The sequence below is a fragment of the Pan paniscus genome, chromosome 12 (genome assembly GCF_029289425.2).
Source record: "Pan paniscus chromosome 12, NHGRI_mPanPan1-v2.0_pri, whole genome shotgun sequence".
NCBI lineage: Eukaryota > Metazoa > Chordata > Mammalia > Primates > Hominidae > Pan > Pan paniscus.
Genome location: NC_073261.2, coordinates 123,223,915 through 123,236,738, shown reverse-complemented (window position 1 = coordinate 123,236,738; position 12,824 = coordinate 123,223,915). Strand labels below are relative to the sequence as shown.

General features: G+C 45.0%; 1 protein-coding gene across 7 annotated transcripts in view; it reads right to left on the bottom strand.

Annotated features, from left to right (window-relative positions):
* Positions 1-12,824, bottom strand: part of EIPR1 (EARP complex and GARP complex interacting protein 1) — a 176,672-nt gene that overhangs the window by 76,620 nt on the left and 87,228 nt on the right. The window contains exon 4 of one of the 7 annotated variants that reach the window (XM_034952528.2): positions 5,298-5,378. The exons of the other annotated variants lie outside the window; for them this stretch is intronic. Coding sequence (XP_034808419.1) covers positions 5,298-5,378 — 81 coding nt within the window. The remainder of the gene's footprint in view (positions 1-5,297; positions 5,379-12,824) is intronic. 7 annotated transcript variants of the gene reach the window in all.

Sequence of the window (12,824 nt, the reverse complement as noted above, 5' to 3'; positions counted from 1 at the left end):
GACTCTTCTACCACACTTAGCGCTTCTTTATACTAAACTTCCCTGTTTAACCTGCTCTGTTTCCACTTCCTGCCCAGACCAATACAGCCTGACCTCATCCACAAAGACCTCAATCACAGGGACAGAAAGCACACTGAGGACAGCACGCGCTTGGGGCCTGTTGACCAGGAAGCTTTGGGCACCTCATACCCGAACAACACAAGTGCACAGGGGTGGGAAGTAAGCCGGCTCCCCTTGGCTCGGAGAGGCTTCAAGCTCCGGTGATGTGGAGCAGGTGGGGGCATCTTCACCACCACGAGGCCGACTTTGGTGGGGCTTTTTGAATCTGGGAGGTAACATATGATACAAAGCCTACCTATGTCATATGGCGGGCTGTGAAGACCTGCATGGCCACTGGCACCCACAGTGTCAGGGGTGAACAAGCAGGCTGTGTGGGGCCTCTGGGGGGCCCACGGGAGAATCACAGGCCAGCTGCTGAGGTGTGGGAGGAAAGCAGTGTCCCTTCTGCAGGTAACTTCTCTCCTGTCCGGACACAGCTCCTGGCTTCCCCATCTACTCCATCATGTGGGCATGCTGTACACTGAGCACCGCACATCAAAAAATGCGTGTGGTCTGATCATCAAGCCCTAAGCACAGACAGAAGCAGCAGCCATACTCAGTCATCACACTCAATCATCACACTCAATCATCGCACTCAGTCATTGCGTGGAAATCTCACTTCTTCCAAACAAAATTGTGTTCAAGCAGGTCCTGAGGCACAGGCAGATGGCACAACTAGAGGCAGCAGATCCCTCTGCCCTTGGCGCAGCTGCATTGCCTCTGTTCTCCTGGGAAGCTCCCCAGCACCACGAATGAAGAGGAGCACCAGCCCTCAGCTTGGGAGCACGAGCCCTTGGCTTGCACACAGCACTGCCTCATGAGCTGCAGCCACGGTAGGTGCTCCATGAAGAAATGTCTCTGACAACAACTGGTAAGGAGAAATCATACCAGGAGGCAAAACTCTGAGCAGGACACTTGGCTGTCCACATCGTCCAGATGGGCAGAGATATGGATCTTTATTGATTTAGAGGCAGTAGCCTCCATTTTGCCCATATAACCAGGACTTAGAAAGCACAGAGCAGGGGCGAAACAAGGAGGGGATGTCAGGGCTCAGGCTGAGCAGAGTGCAAGCCCATCTGTGCCCACACGGATGCTCGCTGCAGGGTCTCAGTTCCAAAGAGTCTCTCAGAAGACCTGCTCCGTGGATGCCAACACTCCCGCACAGGGCCTGGGGTGTGTCAGCGTGTGCCAGTGTGTGCTCTGCGGGGTACCTCCTCCAAGCTCCAGGTTCATTACCTTTTCCTTTTGCGTCTCCATGCGGCGATGGTAGCTGCTTCCCATGGTAACTAAGATCTGTGTTTCCTCCCTGGATGAAATCCCCTCTTTCTGGAACACATGCACACTTATTGCAGGTTTGGTTCTAGACCACCACAATAACATTAATATTGCAAAAAGAGAGTCATATTAATTTTTTGGTTTCCTAGTGCGTGTAAAAGTTATGCTGACACTATAATGCAGTCAAGTAAGTGTCCAATAACATTATGTCTAAAAAACTACTGGGAATATCTTGATTTTAAAATACTTTATTGCTAAAGAATACTAACAATCACCTGAGCCTTCAGGGAGTTGTCATCTTTTTGCTGGTGGAGGGTTTTGCCTTAATGGCAAAACTGATGGCAGCTAACTGCTCAGGGTGGTGGCTACTGAAGGATGGAGCGGCAATGGCAGTTTCTTAGATAACAATGAAGTTTCTGCATCTATTGACTCTTCTTTTCATGAAAGATTTCTCTAGCATGTGATGCTATTTGACAGCACTTTGTGCACAGTAGAACTTCTTTCAAAATTGGAGTCAGTCCTTTAAAACCCTAACACTGCTTTATCAACTGGGCTTATGGAATATTCTAAATCCTATGTTATTATTTCAACAATGTTCACAGCATCTTCACCAGGAGTAGATTCCATCTCAAGAAACCACTTGCTTTGCTCATCCTTAAGAAGCAATTTCTCATCCATTCGAGAGTGATCATGAGATTGTAGCAATTCAGTCCCATCTTCAGGCTCCACTTCTAATCCAAGTTCTCTTGCTATTTCTACCACAACTGCAGTTACTTTCTCCATGCAAGTCTTGAACCCCTCAAAGTCATCCACAAGGGTTAGAGTCAACTTCCCCCATTAACTTCCTATTAATGTCAATATTTTGACCACCTCCTATAAATCGCAAATGTTCTTAATGGCATCTGGAATGGTGAATCCTTTCTAGGTTTTCAATTTACTATGCCAAGACCCATCAGAGGAATCACTATCAGTGGCAACGACAGCCTTAAGACATGTATTTCTTAAATAATAATACTTGAAAGTTGAAATTACTCCTTGATCCATAGGCTGCAAAATGAATCTTGTGCTAGCAGGCATGAAAACAACATTCGTTTCTTTGGTACCTCCCCTTCAGAGCTCTTGGGTGACTAGGTGCATTGCCAATGGGCAGTAATTTTCAGAAGAGTCTGTCTCTGAGCAGTAGGTCTCAACAGGGGGCTTAAAACATTAACTAAACCATGCTATGAACAGATGTGCTGTCATCCAGGCTTTATTGTTCCATTTACAGAGAATAGGCAGGGTACATTTAGCATCATTCTTAAGAGGCCTAGGTTTTTCAGAATGGTAAATGAGCATTGGCTTCAACTTAAAAGTCAACAACTCCATTAGCCCCTAATGAGAGAGTCAGCCTGTCCATTAAAGCTTTGAAGCCAAGCTTTGACTTCTCCTCTTTTGCTATGAAAGTCCTAGATGACTTATACTCTTCAAATATAAGGGTATTTCATTGACACTGAATATCTGTTGTTTAGTGTTCTGAAGTGTTCCCCCTTCATCAATGATCTTAGGCAGATCTGGAGAACTTGCTGCAGTTTCTCCATCAGCACTTGCTGCTTCACCTTGTACTCTTATGCTATGGAGATGGCCTCTTTCCTCCAACCTCATGAACCAACCTCTGCTAGCTCCCAACTTTTCTTCTGCAGCTTTCTCACTCCTCTCAGCCTTCATGGAATAAAGAGTTAGGGTCTTGCTCTGGATTAGGCTTTGGCTTAAAAGAATGTTGTGCATGATTTGGATCATCTATCCAGACCACTAAAATTTTCTCCATTATCAGCAAGAAGGCTGTTTGGCTTTCTTATCATTTGTGTGTTCACTGGAGTAGCACTTTTAATTTCCTTCAAGAACTTTCCCTTTGCATTCACAACTTGGCCAACTGGTGTGCAAGGCCCGGCTTTTGGTCTACTTCAGCTTTTGGCTGAAACTTGGCTTCCTCACTAAGCTTAATCATTTCTAGCTTTTGATTTAAAGTGAGAGATATTCCTTTCATTGAACACTCAGAGGCCATTATAGGGGTTATTAATTGGCCTGACTTCAATATCGTTGTTCTCAGGGAACAGAGAGGCCTGAGGAAAGAGAGAGATGAGGAAACTGCCGGTTGATGGAGCATTCAAAACACACATTTACAGATTCACTTTGCCATCTTACATGGGCATGGTTCGTGGAGCCCCAAAACAATTACAATAGGAACATCAAAGAACACTGACCACAGAGCACCATAACAGATATAATAATGATGAAAAAATTTGAAATATTGTGAGATTATCAAAATGTGCCACAGAGTGGGACGTGCTGTTGAAAGCTGGCACATGTAATTGAAAAAAATGGGCCAATAGACTTGATGGACACAGGGTTGCCGCAAACCTTCAATTTGCAAAAGATACAACATCTGAGAAGCATAATAAAGCCCAGTGCAATACGATGAGGTGCGTCTGTATCTAGAGTGGTTTCTTGACCCTCACTGACAAACTCTCCTAGAATCTACACCAATGGTGACATCATCCACTGACATGAGTAATTCAGAGAACACAGTTTAGACTGTGCTGCTTTTGAGATGTCAAGAGCTATCTACGCGAAAACAGCTACCAGGCAGTTTGATATTGTTATGTGAAGCCCAGGGATGGAAGTAAAGGTTTGAGATTATTTTACTTTACAGTATCTTTATTCACATTCTCTTTCATGTATCAATAGATTCTAGGACTTTGGATTCTAGCAATACAGCTAATTCTGAAAAAACAAAATCATGCCTCTCTAAAATACTTAGATATATTTTTGAAGGCATAGCTGTGCTTTCAGGGAAGTGAAGAATACGACTGGGAGCAAACAGTAAAGCTGTTGTTGAAAACAAAATGGTAAACCACGGTTAGTTACCCTTCACGCTTGGCCTCTGCTAGGAACCTGAAGGCCACGGATAGAACGGGAAAGTAAGCTTTTGGCCCACAAAAGGTAAAGAGGAGATACTAGGACCTCTGCAAAAACCCAGGCTCCTTAAAACCCATAACCTCATTACAGGAATGAGCTAGAAAACATTATTCTCCAGCTGGCATGCATAGAAAAATGTCACACACACACACAAAAAACCCCACTTGTTTATCTCAGCTACGGCTCTTATAAAAAATAAGAGTCTATACTGAGAACCTGAAAACTGCATTGATCCTTACAAAAGTTTGACTTTGAATTTACTGGTGTGGTCCAGGAAATCCTAAGCCAAGAATCTAACTTAAAGAAGTCCTGGGTTTTGGGCCACCCTGGACATTTTCCAGAAACAAATGAGAATCATCTCTGGAGGAATGCACCCACAGGCCAGCCCCTTGGAGGCCCCACCGACTTAGAGCAGCCTGATAGGAGCCTGTGACCCACGACAAACCTATGAAGACAGTGGCCTGAATGAGGGCAGGCCAAGAGAACAGAGCAAATTAGCATTCCAACGACTTCAGATACTATAATCGCAATGTTCGAAGAAATAAAAGCTGGATTATGAGCAGGCAACAAAAGACTATCACAATTTACCAGGAATCTTCTTAAAAAAAAAATAATAAAGCATCTAGAAGTAAAAATCATGACTGTTGAAATAAAAGTCTCTGTTGGCAATTTAACAGCAGATTAGAAATAACTGGTGAGAATTAATCATTTGGAATAAAGATGTGAAGAAAGAACCTAGGACGCAGCAGAGACTGCAGCATGGGAATGTGGGAGACAGACTGAGAGGGTCCACTGTACCCTTAAGTGGGGTGCACAGGAAAAACAGAAAACAGCAGGCACAATATCAATAAACAAATTATCAGACTCAGGAGCACAACTATCTCCAAGTACCATAATTAAAAATATATCCACTCCTGGACACACTGTAGCACAAATGCAGAACACCAAAGACAAAGACAGAAACTTACAGGTTGCCAGTGCTATGAACAGTTGGGCAGCTGACTTCCCAAGAGCACCAAAGGAATCCAGAGACAGCACATAACAAAATGCTAGAAAAAAAGTCAGGGCAGAACTGTTCAGTCAGCTAAATACTCAAAAATAAAGGCATGTCAAGGTAAATCAAGCCATGAGACCCTACTTGGGCTATAAATAAAATATTTTTAAAACCATGAGAATTTACCTCCAAAAGCCTCACTAAGGAAACTTCTAAGGACATATTTGGAAAATAAAGAAAGTGATCCCAGAAGAAAGGTCTCAAATTCGAAGTTAAAAAAAAAAAAAAATTAAGCAAAATAAATGGCAAAAATCTAGAAAACATCTAAATATGTGTGACACTAATGATAATAACAATATTTACTTTTGAGGTTAATAAAAATACCCAAAGGTAAAATTAAAATACTGGCCAACAAAGTATCTAAGGTAGAAGGGAGATGAAAATAGATTTAAAAGCTTTTCATATTGTTGGAATAGAGAAATACTGAATATTTAATTTCAGATTTCATGTTAAATATGAATAACAACATGTTATCAGTAGAAAAAGAGCATATAACTTCTAAAATAATACAGTAAGAGAAATGGAGCAAAAACAAGATTCAAAATCATTTATGAGAACAAGAAAGGACCAAAACCCCCCAAAACAGCATAAAGTAAGATGAAATAAAGTTGTACCAAAAAAAAAGTATAAAATAAGATGACAGGAATTATTACAAATAGATCAGTATTCACAATAACTATAAGGGACATCAGCTGGATATTGTTAGACTGAATTTTTTAAAAATCAGCAAAACATTGTTTACAAGACATATCCCTAAAACGTAATGACACAGGAAGGCAAAGAACAGAAAACACCACACCAAGCAACAAAAGAAAAGCTGATTTAGCCATATTAATATTTGCCAAAATAGATCTGAGCAAAAGCAGTAAGGGTCACTACTGAATAATACAAAGGTTCAGAAACACAAAAAATGTCACCACTGAACAATACAAAGGTTCAGAAACACAAAAAACGTCACCACTGAATAATACAAAGGTTCAGAAACACAAAAAATTCTAAACTTATATGCCCTCAATAAAATTACACCAAAACACATAAAGCAAAAATTGACAGAACAAATAAAAATAGAGGAATCCAATATCATAGTGGGAGACTTTAAATCTTTCAATAACTGATAGAACCAGTTAGAAAAAAATTAAAATAGCAAGGTTATAAAAGATTCAAACACAACACAATTTTTTTCTCAAGTGTAAATGCAACATAAAAATTAATCCATACAATAGACCATTAAAAATCTCAATATATTTCAAAGAATTACTATTAAACAATCATATTCCTTTTTTAACTGACGTCCCCCTTTTATGGAAAAGAGACTCCACATCAACATCAGAATTTCTAAAAACCACCAAGAGAGAATAAAAGATTAGGAAAAAGTTGCATCTTCACAATAATACATCCTTGTGAGAGGCAGCAAACAATGGCTAAATGTGAAAAGGCAAAATTGAAGATGCGCTGAAATCCTACAGTGCAAACACTACTAAGTTAAATTATCTAGCTGCCAAAGACTATACACTCAAGAAGAGTACTATAGAGGTTACAGGAGAAAATTGCTACCATGACAGCTGAGTAACTTGCCTCAGGTCCCACAACTGCTAATGGCAGAACAAAAAGAGAACTCAAGGCTTTCGACTCAAAGTCGATTGTATTTTTCTACTCTATTGCATCCAATGTACTAATAACCTTAAGCAAATAAGTATTTTAAAAATTTACAAAACAGTAGGGTAGGCAATGAAAGGACACCACTAAAGTGAAGAAACCATTCAATTTCATAGGCATTGCTATGAAACACAGATAAATTGTCAAGATAAGTGTACTCGATTTTTAGAAATTACCATTTAGGGTGAAAATCAATCTAAAGTGGATTGTTTACTTCCTTGCTGTTGCAAATGCTATATCAAAAAAACTTCTAAAAATTATTCTTTGACAATTTATTGGTAACATAATTAGCTATTCTGGTGCATAAATATTCATCTCCAGACACAGAAGGGATGATGTGGGAGCCCACGCTGAATAAATACTTTTATCCACAGCTCTGAAATTTCCTTTCATGAAAAATATTGCTTTTATAATTTTTTCTTATAACATGTAAGAGATAAACTATATCCAGTTTAGCTGCAGTCTTTCTGCAAGATTGCTCTTCTAACGTGGTCAGGATTCCAGCCACCATGTTCTTTCCTGCTGCACCCAGCACCCTTGGGCCACCACACAAAGCTGGGTGTCTTCCTGCTGGTTTGGGAGCACAGTGGCCCATGTGCCACTCGGTCTCATACTGTGGCCAGTTCAAGTCCACTACCTCCACGTCAACTGGTTTTGAAAAAGTATAAATATGGCTGCTCTTCCGCATCCCTAGAATTATGCTAGGATGCTTTGGAAAGGTTTCCTCTAGATCTACAGATGTAATTTACCAGCGGATGGCGTTTTCAGTGGATGTGCACTGAGTTCATAGTTTTCTCTAAGTTCTGGTTGTTTTAACAAGGAACACAACTCTAAGCATGAGTAATATTAAAAATAATAGCATCCATACGATTAGGTTAAAATGCAAACACCTACAATGATAGATTAATTTACTGAAATTTCTAAATTTACACTTTATGTTTTGAGTAATACCTTAAACCATGAGAGAAGTCACCAGGGAGCAAACCTGTTTGTCAGTTACGGGTACTGTGTAATCCAATACTCTAATTAAAAACGTAAGAGAAAGAGAAGGTACCAGGAAAACTCGGGTGAATGTACGAGGAAGTCTCAGTAAAAAGAAGTTATTCAAAAACCCTGCCCATTTAGAGGCAGGCAAAACAAAGTGCAATGTTGGGGGAGAAACCACAGAAATCCAGGAGCCTCTCCACCCACGCGGCCCCACACCTGTCTCCACCCACGCGGCCCCACACCTGTCTCCACCCACGCGGCCCCACACCTGTCTCCACCCACGCGGCCCCACACCTGTCTCCACCCACGCGGCCCCACACCTGTCTCCACTCACACGGCTCCACATGTGTCCTCTGTTCTCCATTCAACGCATTGAAACTACAACTGGAAACGGTACAGGACATTTCTGGGAATAATTTACATAAGAAGGGTGATTTACATGCGGGATACTCAGGTCTGCAGAAATGTCTTGACCCCATGTCAAAGATGAACAGCTTCAAAACCTTACCAGGTGATGGGTGGCAAGACCATTCTGCAAACATTTACTTCGCCCTGCCTTTGTGGCCTTCACCTACGTGCTTTACAAATAAGAACTCACTTACCTGGTGAACAACCCCAGGCCGTGGGAACTACTCCCCCGGGTGTTCATCTGGTTCCTTTTCTCATTAATTAAGTGACCCACCTGACTAGGCTGAGTAACGCCCACCTGCTACTCTAAGGAGCCCGGGGCATGAGTGGGGGTCCCTGCCAGGCGCTGCCTGCAATCGGCCGTATCTCAGCCCCTACCCTCCTTTTACTTGTTGCGCAGCCTCGGCTAGGGGCCCTGACTGCTGTGAACGTTGCTGCCCCATCTGTGCATCTCTCAGGCTGTGGTGAGGATGGAAAGGAGCTACATGAGAAGGCATGTTTCACGGTGGACTCGAGCCCTTGGACGGCACTAACCAAGCGGCACTTCCTCGGCCCGTCCCTGCGTTCTCCAGCCATTCATGGAATGAGGGGACACAAGCAAGTCAGGGCTGCACCAGCACTCCCATTTCAGGGCCCCAGCCTACCCTGTGCTCCCAGGCCTCCCTCACTAGGGAACTGCCCTCCCTAATCATCCCTGGGAATAACAGGAGGGTCTGCACCTGTGGTTGAACTTCACCTGGTCCCACCACCGTCCCCAGGCTCACTCAGTCTGTCTACGAGGACTCCAGGTACGAGGCACAGGCCCCAGAGGCCCAGGAGAGTCTGAGATGGAAACGAGAGGAGGGGGAGACGCAGGTGGATGGCAAAGGCCACCTGCATCCCTGCATCCTGCCCCATCAGCTGCTGCCATCCACATCACACGCAGACTGCGGTTGGTGCCACTGCCCACATGCCCTGCCCTTGAACCATGGGCCCCATGCTGCCCAACCAGGAACCTCCTCCAAGCTACCACTTCTCTGCAGGAGCCAGGGGAACCTGCCTTTAACCTGTGGCCAGCCAGCCCTCTGAGAGAGTACCCTCCCTCCGTGCAGAGCTGCTCTGCCTGGGGCACCATCTCTCCTTAATCCAAGCCCTGTCCTCCCCAGTCCCCACAGCACCCTGGCAGGAGCAGGCTGGGAGGCAGCCAGGCCCAGCTCCCCCTCTTCCTTCCTCACGACTCTGACCCCTGAGGTTGGCCTGGCCTGGCCTGCTCTACCGGAGGCTCCGCTTGTGGCCATTTCTTTAAGGGGAGGTGCCTTCCCCTAGAGCTGAGTCGGCTTCAGGGCCCCCAGACCATCAGCAAGGTCGGCCCACCTCCAAAACCCAACTACATACAGGATTCAGGCAAGCCCGGAAGATCAAGCAGATGGAAGGCCATGTCTGCTCCAGCAACCCCATAACTGGCAACCCCATAAGCCCCACAGAGGCTGCCCTGTGCAGGGAGGAGGTCACGGGGGGGCACTGCCCAACCTCCCGCCAGCCCGTTAGCCTCACCTCCAGCCAACAGAAGCAATCTGGCAGACAGCATAAACCTTGGTTGATACGTGAGTTCACCTGTGCTCTGAGTACATCAAACCTTTTTTTTTATGCCTACAGAAGGAAACAGTGACGTCTGCTTGACATCAAACTACTTTCTGGACAGTGACTCGACACCCATGTTCTCACTAAAACAGGAAAATGTGGATTTGCCAGCATTTGCTAAAGCAAATGTGACACACAGCACTTTAGGAGGTAGTTTTTAAAAATCAGCATTATACACCTCGCAACCGATCATGTCAGAAATTAATTAACACCCCTCACTCCAAAAAATCTTCATCCCTTCATTCTTTGGAAATCTGATGATTTTCTGACTGATGTAATTAAGTTTCCAATATTTTTTCCCACACTGGAATATCAAAAACACTCTTATAAAAATATTCAATCAATTTATCTGTAAAAACATATTTGTCAGTAAATACTGGGAAGAGGTCGGAATAGTCTGTCACCTTGAGCCCAGCGAGGTAGCGTAGGATACAGGGAAGCAGGGCCAAATGGACATCATACCAGGCAAGGTCGGAATCCCCGCTTGTGGCCTGCTGCCTGGGATCCTGGGCAAGGTGTCACTTACAATCCCTAAGCCTCAGTCTCCCCAGCTGCAAAATGTAGACAGATACCAATGCTTCTCTTCTGGGGATTTTTAAAATATTAAATGAGATGGAAATGAATGCACATATCATGCAGCCTAAGAGATAAGGTAGACACTCAACAGAAGCGAGTTTAAAGAAGGTATGGAATGGTGAACGCCCAGGCACGAGGGTCGGGACAGCGGCCTGCTCATCTGTGCAACTGCAGGAGGCTGCTCCGCTGACCCAATGCGCAGAGCCGTGAGGTGAACCAACACCATGATGCGAAGTTATACACAACCCGGGAAGTTTAGGTGCGTTCCATCACATGCCAAACGATTCACTGGAATCAAACACCTCTCACTTATATCCACGTCTCTGGCTAAAAAGAAGTAACAGGACCTCATCCTCTTACTAGTCACCACAGCGCAGCCTGGAGCCTACCAGCTGCAGTTTTGCAAGTAGCTTTTTGTAAGGACGGAGAAAAGAAAAATAAATGTTACTATTTGTCTTTCTATTTTTACGTATTTGTATGATTTCTATGGAGCCCATTCTGGTTCACCATTTTCTTGTAATCACCTTAGAAGAGGAAAGGGATGTGTTGTGGTTTATGCCTTTCCGATTCTTTAACTGTGAGAAAAAAGGGGAGATGCAGCAGTAATTCCAAAACACTCTTCCTTCCACACTGACCGCCCTGCTTAGCCCCTTTAAACCTGAGTTCCAGAGCCTCACAGGTTGCAAAGCACCGTGGTGGTTACCCACAGCTACAGACAAGTCGGCAAAACCTTAAGGAGGCTCCACGCTCCCTCACGCACACAGAGGAACTCGGACCCGGTCTCCCAACTCCTCGCCCGGCCTCGTTCCCATCCTCCAGGTGCCTCGAGGCAGCATCTCAGGCTTCACACGAGCCGCACCCTGGCATGAGGAACAGGATGGGCCGCGGGTGAGTGGCCCTGGGAAGACTGGCCCCGCCTCTCTGCTTGTCTCCCCCAACTTGAATCTAACCTGCTCCAGGGGAAGAGGGGCTCTGGCCAACTCGCTCACAACCTTGACCGCGCCTGCAGACTAGAAGGGCTCAAGGCTGCAAGCAAACGAGGTTGCCTTGTCTAAGTCAGCTACAAGTATCCGCTCTGATTTTAACATCAGCAGGCCTGTTTTGTTCAGGGGAAGCTCTTTCCTTCACTCCCATGAGAGGTCACTGGCATGGCTTCCACAGTATGGCTCCTAGAGGTGATGGCACCCAGAGGGACATGGCCAGTGCCACAGTGAAAGCTGTGCCTTCCAGGGCACTCAAGGAGAGGCAGCTCCTCTCAGCCTCAGGACATGAGAAGCTGCATGCCCAGGTTAGAGGTCTGAGCACGAGCAGCCAGTGCCACCCGCGCCTCCTCCTGTGGTCATTTTCAGGAGCCGCCTGTGCGGCTGCTGCTGCTGGACGCTCTTCCTCCCCTTGATCTCCCTCCTTCTGGTGTCTCATCCCTGTCCCTGGCCTCCAGCTTGGGGTGCTGTCTCCTACGTGGTCCTCTAGGAGAACCCAAGCACCATACCCACCCCCATCCACATAAAGCCATGTTCCCTGGGCACAGCACCCTGTCCTTGCCGTCATGGCTGGAATGCGCACCACACTCCCTGGTCTTTCGGTACTCGAGGTCTGGCTCACACAGTTGAGTGGACACAAACATCCACTCAACAACTTGAAAAACAGGGAAGTCAGATTTCTCTTCTTGGCCCAAAAGTGCCCTCTGGTTGTGGTGGCTGGGACCTGCCCTCCTTCTCGGTGTCCCTCCAGGAAGGCTGGAGATTTGTTTACAGAAATCCAGTGAGCGTGCACATTTCCTGAGAACATAGGGCGAGTTAGTGAGCACTTCTCAAAAGTCAGAAGTCTTCATTATGAAAGGTAAACAGATCCAGGGATTAGGCGCCTGGGAATACTTACATGTTTCATGAAAAGGTAAAGCAAAGCAAAACGATGGAAAAAGGCACATAAAAGAGAGCAATTGGAGTGGTGAGATGAAAAAACTGAGGAAAAATCTGGAAATTTAGTCAGCGGCTCCAAAAAGTCACTATTATCACACAGTGCTCATGAGCAACACCCACATATACAGGAACGCGTGCCTGGAAGGGCTCAGTAGATCTGAACTAGCTCCCCTCAGACGGTCAAGGCGGAAACAGCATTGACATTCATTATATTACAATGTGGAATAGGCCGAATATTCTTATTTTTACCTGTCCAACCATCCCAAATTAAAATT